General features: G+C 43.4%; 1 protein-coding gene across 11 annotated transcripts in view; it reads right to left on the bottom strand.

The window, feature by feature from the left end:
* Positions 1 to 12,103, bottom strand: part of IWS1 (interacts with SUPT6H, CTD assembly factor 1) — a 46,666-nt gene extending 34,563 nt beyond the window's left edge. For 4 of the 11 annotated variants that reach the window (XM_054549142.2, XM_063712706.1, XM_063712708.1 and 1 more), the window contains exons 1-2: positions 10,951 to 11,310; positions 8,442 to 8,557 (exon numbers count right to left, since the gene is read on the bottom strand). In XM_054549142.2, coding sequence (XP_054405117.1) covers positions 8,442 to 8,557; positions 10,951 to 10,984 — 150 coding nt within the window. In that variant the 5' untranslated portion in view covers positions 10,985 to 11,310. Of the gene's footprint in view, positions 1 to 8,441; positions 8,558 to 10,950 lie in introns of all 11 variants that reach the window. The other 7 variants (XM_054549139.2, XM_009237622.4, XM_054549140.2 and 4 more) reach the window with 4 other exon arrangements.
* Between the last annotated feature and the right edge of the window lie 4,529 nt (positions 12,104 to 16,632).

Here is a 16,632-nt window from a genome sequence, read left to right as displayed (position 1 = left end):
TGCTAAATGTCCTGTTACTATACAGGCATGCCCCCAAATACCCACAACTGGCTTGCTAAGAATCTCGTTCAGGAAAGCAACACAACGCTGCTCTCTCTGGATGTGTGGCCACAGGCAGGACCCGGAGGACCTCACCCATACACACATAGAGGAAACTCCATGAGATGAAAGAGCTCAATGGGCCCAATACAGATTGCACTAACAGACAAGAGAAGCATAGTGGGTCCCTTTGGGATTTAAACTGGGGAATATGCAAAAGTCTGACCAATCTGTAAGAGATAAACACGAAGTCAAACAAGGACTTTGGGCATCACAGAATGAGAAGTTCTACTGACCTTCTCCCCAGTGAAAATTATTAAAAACAACCACTTAAAGCCTCTACAAATGGTCCTAACAGCAAAGGGCAAATGAAGAAACGCCTACACAAATTCCACAAGACAGACTATTTGAACCAAGATCAATCCCTCCTTCCAACCTCACAATTCAGTGAGGCTGACTCCACTCCAGATTGCTGCAGCCAGAAATACAGAGTTCCTTCTCCACCCTGCTTCATTTAGAGGGCTTCCTTCCCAGGAAGAGCAGGGCATCAGCATCTCTTATCCGGCTCCCCAACACCCGTTGCTGTGGCTAAGTTCCGAAAGACTGCAGTTGAGAAGTGGAGATTCCCATCTTTTGCCCAACCCTCACTTGCTTAAAGAAGGCTCTACACCTTGGGTGGACCACACTGAGAATACTGGGGCCCTAATCACCCTTGGGCCGGCTTGTGAGACCATGCCAAGAGATGCAAGCTGAAAGGATTTCAGGTTACTAACTCATTCCCACTCCTCCACCCCCTACCCAGAGCTCAGTGTTTAAAAAAATGCAGAAGGCAGCCTAGGCAACGTGGTGAAACTCCATGTCTACAAAAAACACAAAAATTAGCTGGGCGTGTGGTGCATGCCTGTGGTCCCAACCACTAAGGAGTCTGAGGCAGGAGAATCTCTTCAACCTGGGCAGTGAGCCAAGATCGCGTCATGGCACTCCAGCCTGGGCGACAGTGAGACTCCGCACCCCACCCCCGCAATACACACACACAAAATAGAAAAGGAGAAAACAGCTGAATAGAATTACTAGACATAAGCTCAATGAGAAAAAAAGAGGACTTCAACAATACTACAAACCAACTAAATCAAACAGATATCTAAAGAAACAGGCCTGGCACAATGGCTCACACGTGTAATCCCAGTACTGCTGAGAGGCCAGGGTGGGACGAACCACTTGAGGTCAGGAGTTCAAGACCAGCCTGGGCAACATGGCAAAATCCATCTCTACAAAAATTTTAAAATTAGCCAGGCATGATGGTACGCTAGTGTAGTCCTGGCTACTCAGGGGTCTGAGGCAGGAAGACTGCTTGTGCCCAGGAGTTCAAGGTTACAATGAGCCATAATCTTTTCACATGCCCGCTGTGTCAAAGTGAGCCACAAATACACCACTGCACTCCAACCTAAGCAACAGAAGAGACCTTTAAAAAAAAAAAAAAAAAAAAAAAAACCTTTATTCAACTATATATTCTTATTAAGTGCATGGAACATTCTCCAGGATAGACTATGTGCTAGGCCCTAAAACAAACCTTGACAAATTTAAAAGAATAGCAATATACAAGGTTTGTTCCCCCACCACAATGAAATAAAATTAGAAATAGTAGGAAAAATGTTTAGGAACAATATGAATATGAAATTAATAAAATAATTCCATTTACTAAGCATCAAAGAGAATAACATAAATTTAACAAAGAAATCCAACATGTATACACGGAAAACTACAAGTCACTGTTAAAAGCAATTAAACACTTAAACAGACATCCCATGTTCTTGGATGAACAGACTTTACACTATCAAGATGGCAATATTCCCCAAACTGGTCTACAGATTCAGTGCAATCCCCCATCAGAATCCCAGCTAACTTCTCTGCAGAAATCAACAAACTGATTCTAAAATACACAGGTAACTCCAAGGGACCCAGATAGGCTAAAAGAATCTTGAAAAAGAACAAATTAGGACTCATACTCTCCAATATCAAAACATACTACAAAGCAATAGTAGTTAATACACTAGTACAGGCACAAGGATAGATGCAGACATGAGTAAGATTTTAAAGTCCAGAAATGAAGCCATATATCCTATGGTCAACAGATTTTCAACAAGGATGCCAAGACCATCCAATAGGGAAAGAACAGTCTTCTCAACAAATGGCAATGGGACAACTAGACAGCCAATGCAAAGAATAAAACTACACCCCAAAAAGTCAGGTAATAATTGCTGACAAGAGTATGGAGAAATCAGAACCCTTACACTCAGCTGGTGCGAATGTAAAATGGTGTAACCACTGTGGAAAATAGTCTGGCAGTTCCTCAAGTGATTACACAGAATTACATTATGAGCCAGCAATTACCTCCCTAGGAATAAACCCAAGAGAACTGAAAACATATGTCTACAAAAAATTTGTACACAAATGTTTATAGCAGCATTATTCATAATACCAAAAGGAACAATCCATATGTCATCGGCTGATGAATGGATAAATAAAATGTAGTATATCCATATAATGGAATATTATTTACCACAAAAAGGAATGAAGTACTGATGCGTGCTACAACATGGCTACATCCTGAAAATATTATGCTAAGTGAAATAAGTCACAAAAGACAATATTCTACCATTCCATTTGTAAGAAATGTCCAGAACAGGGACTTCTATGAGACAGAAAGTATATCAGTGGTTGCTGAGGACTGTGGGGTGGGGAGGGGTAGGCAAAGGGAAGAGGACGTTAGAAAGGTAACAGCAAAAGCGTTTCTTAGGTGATGAAATTCTAAAACCAACTGTGGCGATAGCTGGGCTACTATGAAATACTAAAGATCACTGAATTGCACAAATTGTGTAGTATGTAAATTGATCTCAATAGAGCCCTCTTTTGGGCCAGGCACAGTGCTCATACTTGTAATCCCAGCACTTTGGGAGGCCAAGGCGGGCAGATGGCTTGAGCCCAGGAGCTTGAGATCACCCTAGGGAACATGGCAAAACCCCATTGCTACTATAAATACAAAAATTAGCTGGGCATACTGGCACATGCCTGTGGTCTCAGCTACTTGGGAGGCTGAGGTCTGGATCACTTAAGCCTGGGAGGTTAAGGCTGCAGTGAGCTGTGATTGTGCCACTACACTCCAGCCTGGGCGACAGTGTAAGATTCTGCCTCAAAAAAAAAGAAGAAGAAGAAAAGCTGCTTTTTAAAGGAACAGGCGCTTTTTTTTTTTTTTTTGAGGCAGAGTTTCGCTCTCGTTGCCCAGGCTGGAGTACAATGGTGCGGTCTCAGATCACTGCAACCTCTGCCTCCCAGGTACAAGCGATTCTCCAGCCTCAGCCTCCCGAGTAGCTGGGATTATAGAAGCCTGTCACCACGCCTGGCTAATTTTTTGTATTTTTAGTAGAGACAGGGTTTCACCACCATGTTGGCCAGGCTGATCTCGAACTCTTGACCTCAGGTGATCCACCCACCTCGGCCTCCTAAAGTGCTGGGATTACAGGCATGAGTCACCGCGCCCGGCCCAAGACAGGTGATCTTTTTAAAGATCAATGTCGGTGCGAAAAAACCCATGATGAACAAAATATCTAAAATGTGAAGACAGGATAACTGGTACTGGTTTTTCCTTTCCCCTCTGGCTCAAATATAGACCAACGCAGCATTGTTACTGATCCTAACTTTAAGATTTTGATATTTTGTTCATTTTTTTGCATTAATTTTGAGTTTTAAAATATCATTTATCTTGATTACTGAATGTTTTTCAAATCTTGGAGAAAAAAATAAAGCCAACCATACAAGAATAAACAGACATGTTATTAGAAATGGCCATTAGGCAGGGCCATCAATGACAGATGGACAGAACAAGCTACCTAGACAGATTTACAGCCCATTACATACATGTGTTACAGTAAACTCTTGTTTTCTTAAGGTAATCTGATATGAGACTTGTTCTGTCACCTGTCTGAGATTATTTATAGACATATACAATTACTTTAAGAAAAAATAAGTTTTTTTAAATAACTAAAGGAGCTTTCTAATAAAGTGGTTAAGAAATCTGCAAAAATTACTGGTCTTCAAAATCTTATCAGTATTTCCTATACTGACCACTATCTTAAAGACTGTGTGTGTGTGTGTGTGTGTGTGTGTGTGTGTGTGTGTGTGTGTGTGTGTGTGTGTGTGTGTGTGTGTGTGTGTGTGTGTGTGTGTGTGTACTGAGTAAATACTATAGGTGAAATGAATTTAAAAAAAAATACTAGCCTAAATTACAGATGAGGGGCTTAAAAAAAAAAAAGTACCATTATTGGGAAAATTATGCTGTGAGTACCATCTTATGGCAGCAAAATAATGGCCCCCCAAAAATGTCCATGTTCTAACCCTTGGAACCTGTGAATATGTCACTTTACATGCAAGGTACTGTGCAGATGTAATTAAGGTAAAGACCCTGAAATAGGGACATCACCCTGGATTATCCAGGTAGGCCCAATTATAATTACAAAGGTTCTTACAGGAGGGATGCAGGAAGGTCAGAGTAAGAGAGAGACATGATGACAGAAACAAGAGGTCAGAAAATGAGTTGTGAAGATGCTATGCTGCTGGTTTTGAAGATGGAGGAAGGAGCCTCAGCCAAGAAATGCAGGTAGCCACCACAAACTGAAGAAAGCAAGGAAATGTATCTTCCCTCAGAGAAGAACACAGACCTGTGACACCTTGATTTTAGTCCAGTGAACCCATTTTGGACTTGACCTCCAGAATTATAAGATAATAATTTTTCATTGTTTTAAGCCACCAAGTCGTATCAAGTTGTTACAGCCTCAAGAGGAAACTAGTATCTTTTAGGCTTTGGACCTGTAATTTGTACTGCCCCATTTTTTTTGTTTTTGTTTTTGAGACAGAGTCTCGCTCTGTCGCCAGGCTGGAGTGCAGTGGCGTGCTCTCTACTCACTGCAACCTCCACCTCCCAGGTTCAAGAGATTCTCCTGCCTCAGCCTCCTAGGTAGCTGGGACTACAGGCGCAAACCACCACACCCGGCTAATTTTTGTATTTTTAGTAGAGACGGGGTTTCACCATGTTGGCCAGGATGGTCTCGATCTCTTGACCTCATGATCCGCCCACCTCGGCCTCCCAAAGTGCTGGGATTACAGGCATGAGCCACCGCGCCCGGCCTTTGCACTGCTTCATTTAATGCGATCATATTCTTTTAACATCCCATTACTTCTAAAAAAAATTTTTAATGAGAAAACAAAATGTCTTCTTAAAAGCCATTTTAAACAGGCAAAAGAACATTAATACAGAACTCAACACTTATACGCAGTACAACTGGCACTCTTGAAGTACTAGTGGTTTAGCAAATTAGCATAACCTTCCTGGAGAGGAATTTCTATGAAGAGCCTTAAAATGTCTTAGTCTCTAATCTCGTTAATTCTCCTGGCAGCTTTCTAAGGAAACAATAAAAAATGATCACAAATGTTTATGTACAAAAATCTTCAGGGCAGCTTCAGTTATTTAATACAATAGCTAAACAGCATAAATGACAACAATTAGAAAATTGCTGAATAAGTGATGCTGCATCCATATTGTGAAACCATTAAAAATTATGCTTATTGAGAATCTTTAATGATGTGGGGAAACACTTAAAAGTATCATCTTAAGTGAAAAGATAAAAATAATACATAGGCTAGGCACAATGGCTCACACCTGTAATCCCAGCACTTTGGGAGGCCAAGGCCGGTGGATCACAAGGTCACGAGTTTGAGACCAGCCTGGCCAACCTGGTGAAACCCTGTCTCTACTAAAAATACAAAAATTAGCCAGGCATGGTGGTGCACACCTGTACTCCCAGCTACTCTGGAGGCTGAGGCAGGAGAATTGCTTGAACCTGGGAGGCGGAGATTGCAGTGAGCCAAGATCACGCCACTGCACTCCAGCCTGGGACAGAGTGAGACTGTCTCAAAATATATAGATAGAAAGACACAAAATATATATAATAACATCTCAAGTAAAGTTAAAATATATAGACGTCATATACCTGGGACAGAATGAAACTGCAGAAGAAATAATGTGAAAAGGCTCATAGTCATTTCTGTAGTTGGACTATGCTGGTTTTAATTTTTTTCTTTAAACTTTACAGATAGAGGAGCGCCTCAACTTATTATGGGGTTACAGCCTGATAAACCCATAGTAAGCTGAAAATGTAATTAAGCCAAAAATGCATTTCATACATCTAATCCACCAAACATCACAGCTTAGCCTAGCCTACCTTAGATGTGCTCCAAACACTTACAGAGGTAAGGTTACAGTTGGACAAAATCACCCAACACAAAACGTACTTTATAATAGAATGTCGAGTATCTCATGTAATTTACTGAATACGGTGAAAAAACAGAATGGTTGTATGGGTATTCAAAGTATGCATACAGCACTTGCAACATCGCAAAGTTGAAAAATTTTAAGTCAAACTATAGTGTAAGTCTGGGACAGTCTGTGATTTCCAAATTTTCAAAAACAGGCACACTTATTTATTTAGAATCTGTATTATTAAAAAAAATAAAGATGCTTAGGGTAACCTGAACTTGTAACTGCACCATGAGGCCACGAGATGACTACCCTACTGGGCTCTAAACTGACAGTGGTTAATCTCTGAATGCTGTTTCCAAAGTGGAAACTTAAAATATCACCCACTAAATGCACTGGCTGTAACAACATATACACTACTAAGTAACTTCCAACTATCAATTAAAATACTGGAATTTATTCTGAATGTTTAAAAGCACAGAAAAAACCTGAGTGACATCAAAATATATAAAAGATGAGCCTTGTCCACACCCGCATTTAGTTCTCTGACCTCCCCTGCCCCTTAATGACCCACTTTAGTTCCACCGGCTCCTCGAAGATATCAAGCACTCTCTCACCGTGGGGTCTTTGCCGGGGATGTTCTTCCCCTAAACGTCCATATCCACACGGCTATTCCTGTACCTCCCTTCACACCTTGCTTCAAATGCCACTTTCTTAATAAAAGACCTATACGGTCCCTATTTAACACCAAAGCCTGCCCTCCATCCTTTGTTCTGTTCTAATTATCTGTTTTCTTCACAGCGTTTGTTATCTTCTAGCAGACTACACAATTTAAAAGAAAAATTTTTCCTGCTTAATGTCTTTCTCCTCCTACTGGAAAAACAAACCTAAGAAGAGAAGGATTTTAACTTCTAGTCACTGATAAGTCCAAAGCACCTGCAAAAAAGAGTCTGACACATATTAGGTGCTCAGTGAATACCTGTTGAATGTATGATGTGCTAATGTTGCTGTCAAAGGACAGAGTCAATATAATCTCTAATCATACCTACTGAAAATTGGACAATTTTCTGCATATGTGTAATCAAGAAAAATATAAGGCATAGAAAGTTCTTAAATCTTTGCATCTTTATCATTCCTATTTGTTTCAGTCATATCTACCAAAGACTTACGGTGAACTTATTGAAAAATTTCCCTATTTTTTCTTGTTAACATGATGTATAAACAGAAAGGAAAATAAAGCAGTTCTGAAATATTTATGTATTAGGGCAAACACATTAAAATGTACACAAAACCCAATACTACTCTGTATTATTAAACAAAAACAGCTCTTAAAATTATATTTGCAGGCCACGTGTGGTGGCGCACGCCTGTAATCCTAGCACTTTGAGAGGCTGAGGTGGGCAGATCACTTGAGGTCAGGAGTTTGAGACCAGCCTGGCCAACATGGTAAAACCCCATCTCTACCAAGAAAACAAAAATAGCTGGATGTGGTGGCCTGTGCCTGTAGTCCCAGCTACTCGGGAGGCTATGAGGTGGGAGGATGGCTTGAGCCCAGGAGGCAGAGGCTGCGGTGAGCCAAGATCTCACCACTGTACTCCAGCCTGTGTTACAGAGTCAGACCCTGTCTCAAAAAAAAAAAGCATTATTATTACATACATTATATACACCGTAACAGTCAAAATCAGAAGGGCAAATGCTGACATAAATTTTGACAGGTGATAACCCCCATAACTTTCTATTTCAAGTGGTATTTCTTCAGATTGCAAATGCTCAATGCCCCACTATGACATTATTGCAGAATAGGGAAACAGTCAAATATCAAAGGCCGGGCCCATTTTCTGAATCAATATGCACAGTTGAAAACTGCCTAACATTTGAAATGTGACCCAATCAGAACATATTTCACTGTGATTTCAACAGTAACCAGACCATCCCTATTTATTTTTCAAGCAGTTTTCTATTAACTTATGCTCCTTTACTCTCAGAGATTAAACCCTAAACTCTGTCACAGAGATTCTGTAACTCCTATAATATAACAGATCTCACAGAACGCAAGGGAAAAGCCCTCCCAAAGATGTTGGTTAGCCAATACCTCTGAATGACGTTCTACACTTCCAGTGTCTGATCCGGAGTGTTGCTCATTTACATCATCCTCACCGTCTGACCCTGAATCCCGTTCATCCTGTACTGGGGTAGCACCACCATCATCTGATTAAAAACAAAACAAAAACCAACTTATGGTGTAAGATGAATGACATCTACAGTGAAATGAACACACTGAATCAAGAATAACGTAAGTGCAAAAGTTACCACTGAGGAAGCATTAACTAAAGATGCTAATATTTTGAATAAGGTAATACAATACTCATACAAACACCAACAATCATAACACATACTGTGAAATACGTGGCAGCAGAACTACACCATAAAAACAATTTGTAGCTTAAGAAACAACACTAAACACCAAGTCAACAATTTATTTCAACTTCATGTTAAAATTGGGTCTTTCTCTCCATGGCATTTATCACCTTCTAATATACTACCTGAAGTTATTTTGTTTAACGTGGGTCTTCTTCACTTGAATGAAAATGCCACAAGAACAGGGATTTTGGTTCACTGCTAAATCTCTGGAGCCCAGAACACTGCCTAGTACCTGATATACAGTAAGTATTTGTTTACAAATGAAGAACACAAGGAACTCCAGTTCAAAACTAGTGAAAATCCATTCAAGAAAAGCATATATAAAATGGTAAATACAAACTGTTACCTAACTTTCTTTTATATTTTTGTAGAGATGGGGTCTTGCTATGTTGCCCAGGTTGGTCTCAAACTCCCGGCCTCAAGCAATCCTCCTGCCTTTGCCTCCTAAAGTGCTGGGATACACCCAGCCCCAATACTTTAAAAAATACAGACTAAAATCGTATTTTAACCTATGTACATGTATTACATATAATTACTTTTTTTTTTTTTTGGAGACACAGTTTTGCTCTTTTTGCCCAGGCTGGAGTGCAATGGCGTGATCTCAGCTCACTGCAACCTCCACCCCCCGGGTTCAGCAAGTGATTCTCCTGCCTCAGCCTCCTGAGTAGCTGGGATTACAAGCGCCCGCCACCACGCCTGGCTAATTTTTTGTATTTTTAGTAGAGACGGGGTTTCACCACGTTGGCCAGGCTGGTCTCAAACTCCTGACCTCAGGCGATCCGCCCACCTCGGCTTCCCAAAGTGCTGGGATTACAGGCGTGAGCCACCGTGCCCGGTCTACTTTTTAAAAAGTAACTTAAAAACGCAAATGAATGGAAAAAAACTATTTTGAAAGTATCAGGAAAGTGTTTCTTGTGTTTTTTTCTTGAGACAGAGTCTTGCTCTGTCGCCCAGGCTGGAGTGCAGTGGTGCAACTTCGGCTCGCTGCAACCTCTGCCTCCCGGGCTCAGGGCTCAAAGAATCCTCCCACTTCAGCCTCCTGAGTAGCTGGGACTACTGGTGTACGCCACCACACTCGGCTAATTTTTGCATTTTTTGTAGAGACTAAGTAGGGGGGTGGGGTAGGGGCATGGGGGGTGGGGGAGGTGTTGGTCTCACTATGTTGCCCAGGCCGGTCTCGAACTCCTGGGCTCAAGCCATCGGCCGCCTACGCCTCCCAAAGTGCTGGGATTACAGGCTTAAGCCACCGCACCTGGTTTAGGAAAGTGTTTTTAAGCAGTGCATGCTTGGAAAACCCTTTGCAGTCATTACAATTCACTGTCCTATGTAAGGAAAAGCAATGAACTCAAAACAGTAAAGGGCTTAACGCTTAAACAATTATTTAAGCACTCATATTTTCTTCTTAATTTTCAATTTTTGTGGGTACATAGAGGGTGTATTTATTTATGGTGTATTTAAGAACTTTTGTAACAGAACGCCCCAACAGAACTAGCACACAAAGGGAAAGCAAATGCAACGTGTTTCCCACACCAGGTTCTGCCTCACTTATCCTTAATCTCAGGTGCCGAGCACCGTGCCAGCAGAGTGGGCCCCAGTAAGAGTTTACAGAATAAACAAACAGTAAAGAAAGGAGACCAAACTTCAGTGAGGAGGAAGAGGAACGATCTCAAGGTGGAGGAAAGGCACAAAAATCACCAGTAAGTGCCAGAAGCGCATTCCTTACTCTCTGCATGCAACTGAAACATGGGTCCTGCACTTACGTCCGGTGTTGCAGGCAAGATTAAACCACTCCTAACTAGGAGTGAAAAGTCTAGGAAGGATCCCCCGCCCCATCGCCCCTTGGATTCTCCAACTACTCAACTACTGAAAACTCTCTTAACAGAAGACACCTCTCCTTCCCTAGCACTTTGCACACAATAGGAGCTTAACATATGAAAGTGACTTCCCAATTTCAGCAAAAACCTTCGCCGATTCGGAAGAAAGCTTTCCCACCAGAATCCCCTCTCCAACGTTCTAGCTTCGACGCTTGCAGCTGGTCAGAGGGCTCTTGCCCTCCTCGGGCCGGGTCGCGGGAGGGAAGGTCTCGGGGGCCTCCTTGCCCCCACCCGCGGGGTGCCAGGCCAAGCCCCGCCGAGTAACTGCTCCGCCTCCCAGCCCGGTCCCCCAGGTCCCTGCCCCACCTGACTGGTCGCCGCTGTAATATTCCGAGTCCATGGCAGGCGGACTCTCAGCGGGGAGTGTCCGCGCCCCGCGCCACCCCCGTCACCTCCTTCCAGGCGGTGTGACCCCGGATGGCGCGGCTAAGTGTTCAGACACTCCCGCCCGACCGGAGAACTTAACGGGTGCGGAGGGTAAGAAAGCGGCAGCGGCAAAGGCGAATGCTTTGACCTGGAAGCCCCGGCGGAAAAGGCCGTACCCGGCAAGCTGGCGGGCGGGCAGGCATGCGAGCCGGCGCTCTACTTCCTAGAAGCACGGCTGGGGCCAAAATGGAGTCTGCCCACGACCCTCAAAGGAATGCAGCGCGCAGGCGCCGCAACCCGTCAACCGGCCAATGAGAAGACGCAACAGCAATGACGCCAGGCACGGCCGGAAAGGAGACTCCTGGGAAAATTGAGCTGGAACTCGGGCTTTAGTTAAATACCTTCCTCAGGTGGATCCTGGTCTGGCCCCCGTGGAAATAACGTTATCATTGATTCTTTATCATTTCCTAGATTCTGTGTCCGTGCCTTGTTTGAAGAGCTTTTGAGATACTCTTCCGAAAAATGAAGACCTGCTCAAATGACTTTTCCGTCATTCAGCCAAACCACTGTCGTTCCCGTCAGGCCCAGAGGCGCCTGGTTCCCGCCCGCAGTAGGCAAGAAAGCGGGCGTTGCTCACTGGGACTTGTAGTATGACGCCCGCGAGCTGTGATGCGTTACTAACTGGCGCGATCCACAGCGCCTCCTCTCCCAGCGTCTTCCTCTCTTTCATTCTAAACAACGATTTAATTTCCTTGTTAAGAAGCCGTTTATCCAACAGTAAGAAGTACACATCTTTGCTTCCAGAAGGATTCCCCTGATGAAACACCGAGGAAGGTGAAGTTGAACTTTACCTGAGCCCTGTGTTCCTGGAAAACAGCGGTGATTAAGAAACCCCCTCATCTATTTGTGTTTCTGGAACGGCACACTGTAAAGAACCACCCGTCTCCATGTGACTCAGATAAAACGCGTGCAGATGACCCCCTTGTTTGCCTGTGACAAGGCCAAACAGAGACCTTTCCCCTTTATTCTGAGCCTGTTAATAAAGCCAAACAGACCTTCCAAATTCCCGCTGATGATATCGAGTGATTAGTTGAGATTAGAACTCTCCCCCCACCAACTAGTTAGACACAGAGAACATTTTCTGTTCACGTGACTGAAACTTCTCCTGATTGCAAAACCATCCCAACTGTCAATCATCCCACCCTCCTCCCTATAAAAGGCAAAACTACGCTGCCAAGACACTGATCATATCTGGAGTGCTCTCCCTATTGCAACAGGCTGAGTAAAATCCATTTCCTTACTTGTTCATTTTAGTCTTGGACAGAGAGGGGAACATTCTTGCCTTTTGATCGGAGGAGGGCCAGTAGAGGTTTAAGCAAAGACTCCCCAGGAGGTGTAGACATGTAGAAAAAGAGCCTTTTGTTACTACTACAGATATCTGACCCTTCGTTAGCCAGTCAGAGTATGCTGGCAGAGCCCAATTATAGGCTCCTGAAGAGGACATGGGAAGAGAAGAAAGGGGAGAAGTGGTTTCTCTCTGGAAATTCCCATTTTCCTGCAAGAGAAATCATGGATATTCCTTTCCGAAGTGGTGGAAACAGCATTGAATCCAAATTCCCTCTTTTCAGCTGTGGAAATGACATCTTCTCAGGCAGTCTTGAGAATCAAAAGAACAAAGAATTAGCAATGCCTGAAACCAAATCACTTGATAGAAGATATCAAACCTCTAAGCCCTCTTCTAAAGAGAAGGTGAGAGTACACCTGTGTAAATGGAGCAGGATTAATAGATCAAAATTCCAGGAAGAGGTTCAGTGGAAGAGAACCTTTTAGTTTCACCAGAGATGTAAGTCCAACAGTCAGGAAAGTGGTTGGGTTATAAACAATGCAATTGTCAGATGAGAATTACTGAATTTTAGCGTTAAAACTAACTGTACTGGTGGTTTGGAGAATGGATAGAAACACTCTGGACACACAACAATGTTCTTAGCTCTAGAAGGCTACAAAGAAGCATCAGATCTAATTTTTGTACTCAGCCAACAATTTAGTGAGACAGGACACGACACGTCTTTCAAATGAATACAGAGCCTTAGTTAAAGCAGTGCGGTTGTCAGTGTAAACACAGCTTACGGAGAGTTCCCAGAGCTCCTTCCTACCAGCTGGCTGTCCCTCCTGGATCCTGGTAGAGAAATTCTGTAGTGGCACAGATGTGTCTTTCTGAGTCTTGGCTGCCTTACATTTTCAGGACTGCCATCTCCTTACCCCTCACACCCCACCCCAGTGCAGTTGGCCCATGGCGGTGGTAGGGAGGCACCCAGAAGATAGGCTGTTTCCCACACCAAGGGTGCTAAGGACAGAGAAGAATGGAGAGGCAAACTTGCAGCGGTCCACAATGCTTCCTCCCTTAACAGATAACCCAGAGACACTGCATTCCCTAAGTGAATGTAAGATTTATTTGGAGACACTCTGAAGACACTGCCATCTGCTGAACATGTCAGGGAGCAAGAGGCCACATAATATAAACGACAGCCTGGCACCATCAGGGCTGTAGACTGGGGGCTTAGAGCCCTAGGTTGTGGGCCTATCACTGGGCTTATTGTACTTGGTGAGCTGGGACAAGCTACCAGCCTTCTATGAGCCTCAGTTTCCACGTGTATCAAATGAGAGGGTTGAATCAGGTTTCAAGTACTCTTAGCTTTTTTCTATGTCAGAGAAGCCAAGTCTCTAAGTCTGACCCAGCTTCTTGTGCTTGAGCCACTAGCAAGCCCTACCAGGGAAGACACAAATGAAACTTACTAGCTGTGTGACCTTGAGCAAGTTGCTGAACCTCTCTGTGCTTCAACGTCCTCATCTATAAGTTGGGGATAACAGTACCATTTATGTCACAGAGTTGTTATGAAGCTAAATGCACATATATAATTATAATGTATAATATGTTATATATATTACATGTATAATATTATATATTATATAATTATATATATTATATAATGATTCCTGGGACAAAATATTGTGAAATTAATTAATTCAAACTTTTTTTTTTTTTTTTGAGATGGAGTCTCACTCTGTCACCCAGGCTGGAGCACAGTGGCACAATCTTGGTTCACTGCAATCTTCGCCTCTTGGGTTCAGGCAATTCTCGTGCTTCAGCCTCCCTAGTAGCTGGGACTACAGGTGTGCACCACCACACCTGGCTATTTTTTGTATTTTTAGTAGAGATGGGGTTTCACCATGTTGGCCAGGCTGGTCTTGAACTCCTGGTCTCAGGTGATCCACCCACCTCGGTCTCCCAAAGTGCTAGGATTACAGATGTGAACCACTGCACCCAGCCAAATAATTCAAACTTAAAGCTGTTGGAACTTAAATCGTTCTGAGTCTTGAGAGGAACGTGACTATGCAGCCTGAGTCACATGGCATGCAGCTGCAACTTCTGCCTTTTTTCCCCCTGTAAATAATTGAGACTAAGTGGTGCCAGAGATAAAACCCCCTCAGATCACTGCCCCTCCTACAGAGTAATAATGTCATCTTCCTTGGGATGCAGCAAACTGTAACCAATCAAATCACTGTAACATATGCACTGTCTTGTATGGAAAATGTTATAATCCTGCTAAAATTTTTCTGTCTCTCTCTGTATAAGTAAAACCTTAACTTCTCCACTTTGGAACGCTGAACCCATTCGTTTGGAGTCGAGGTCTCCTGGGTGGCTATCTGCACACTCAGATAAACTCTATGTGTAATCATATTTTATGCATCTTATTATTTAAGATTAGCAATATATATGTTAGCTGTTATCATTATTATTAGGCATTGTGAAGATACAGAAAACTAACACGTGATTCCTGCCTTGAGAAGCTTACAATTCATTAGGAAGCATGGCTTTGAAAAAAGAAAATGCTAAGAGGTGAATTGTGTGATGTGGGTAACAAGTACCATGGGAATTAAAAGGAGGGTGAGGCTAGAGTGAACAATCAGGTTGGCTTCCTTGGGGGAGGGTGCTTGAGGTGATATTCGAAGGACAAAGGCCGATTTGGTTGGAAAGATAGTGTTTCAATCATGGTAAGCTAACAATCTACCATGTAGTTATGTTGTTATAACAACATCAACAAATTTCAGTGGCTTGACACGATAATAGTTTATTTCTTCTTCCTGTCAATGGGCAGTGGGGTCAGTGGTGAGGTGGAGGTTGCACTTTGCTCCTAGCAGTCATTCAGTGATCCAGGCTCTTCCCGTATTGTGGCTCCACCATTTCCCAGGGCCTCAGAAGCCCCTACTGGATGCTCCGCATGCCACCAGCAGATGGGAGAAGAGAGTGTGTAGAAAGGTGCAGGATGTTTTAATGGGTCTAGCCTGGAGTTGGAGCATATCACTTACCCTCATTCCATGGCCCCTTCTAATTGTGAGTGAGGCAGGGAAGAGTATGTCCACTGTGGGACCAAGAGGAAAAGGAAAATGATCTTGGCGGACATGCAGCATTCCAGACAAGGGTAAGAAATCCACCCCAGTACTTCTTTTCCCAGAGATGAAGTTCTTAGAAATGAGCCTAAGAGCTAGGCAAAGTATCACTATCTTCCAAGAGCTAGGCAAAGTATCACTATCATCATAATTAGCATCATTAACATCATTTATTCAGTTTATTGAGTTGACACATAAGCAAGTTTTGCTTTTCCTTGTCAGTATCTCAATCTCCCCAAGGCAATAAGATTAGTCATCAGGATATGCCATTAACACTGGTCATGGGACAGAGGTCCCATGTTTATGGCCAGTGACCTAGGTTTAAATGCCAGGGCCTAAGACAGATTTATCCAGTGGATTGCCCAAAGCCCTCTAGAGAAGAGGAGGTGATCTTTTCATTTTGTGTCCCTACTTTCCCCCTCTTGCTGCCTTGGACAAATCTCTGGGTAGTTTCCTCAGAGGGCTTATGGTGACAAAAGCACCACCAGAAATGAGTCCTTTCCTCCTGGGCTGAGACTGTGGATGCCTAGCTGGCCCGTCAGGACTTTGGATCCAAGACCTTCCCAGTCTAGGAGCAGCTATCTTGAAGCTGCTGTTCCAGGAGGATGAAGTACTTGAGTTTGCCTGATGACACAGTCATCTCCTTGGCATGTCAGAACCAAGATCCTCCAGGAAGCACTCATCTTCCCTGCACCCTCCCTCTGAGCCATATCTTCCTCCCATTGAAGGAGCCCAAGGGTCAGGGTCACCTCTTCCGGGAGGACATTTGTTCTGGTCTTTGTTGGCCTCCTCTTTCTCCCTCCAATGGCACCTGGGCCTGTGAACTATATATTGGTTCCCAACTGGGACTTTGTCCCCCAGAGACATTTGGCAATAATATCTGAAGACATTTTGATTTGTCACCACCAGGGGTGGGGACATAACCAGTGGCTGCTGCTAAATGTTCTACAGTACACAGGACAACGCCTCTCATTCCCCAACAAAGAATAATCTAGTCCAAAACGCTAATAATGCCAAGACTACACTACAGGACAGAATGTGCCCTGTGATCTATTCTCTCGTACTGTGCACAACTGTGGTTCTGGGGAAGCATTTAAGCCTTGCTTCTCTTCCCAGATATTCTCTTGCCCCAACATCTCAGAAACCAAGGCAACAAAATGGGCAAGGCCTTTC

This window comes from Pongo abelii, chromosome 11 (genome assembly GCF_028885655.2).
Source record: "Pongo abelii isolate AG06213 chromosome 11, NHGRI_mPonAbe1-v2.0_pri, whole genome shotgun sequence".
Lineage (NCBI taxonomy): Eukaryota > Metazoa > Chordata > Mammalia > Primates > Hominidae > Pongo > Pongo abelii.
The sequence above is the reverse complement of the archived record's forward strand: the minus strand, read 5'-3'. Positions and strand labels throughout refer to the sequence as shown.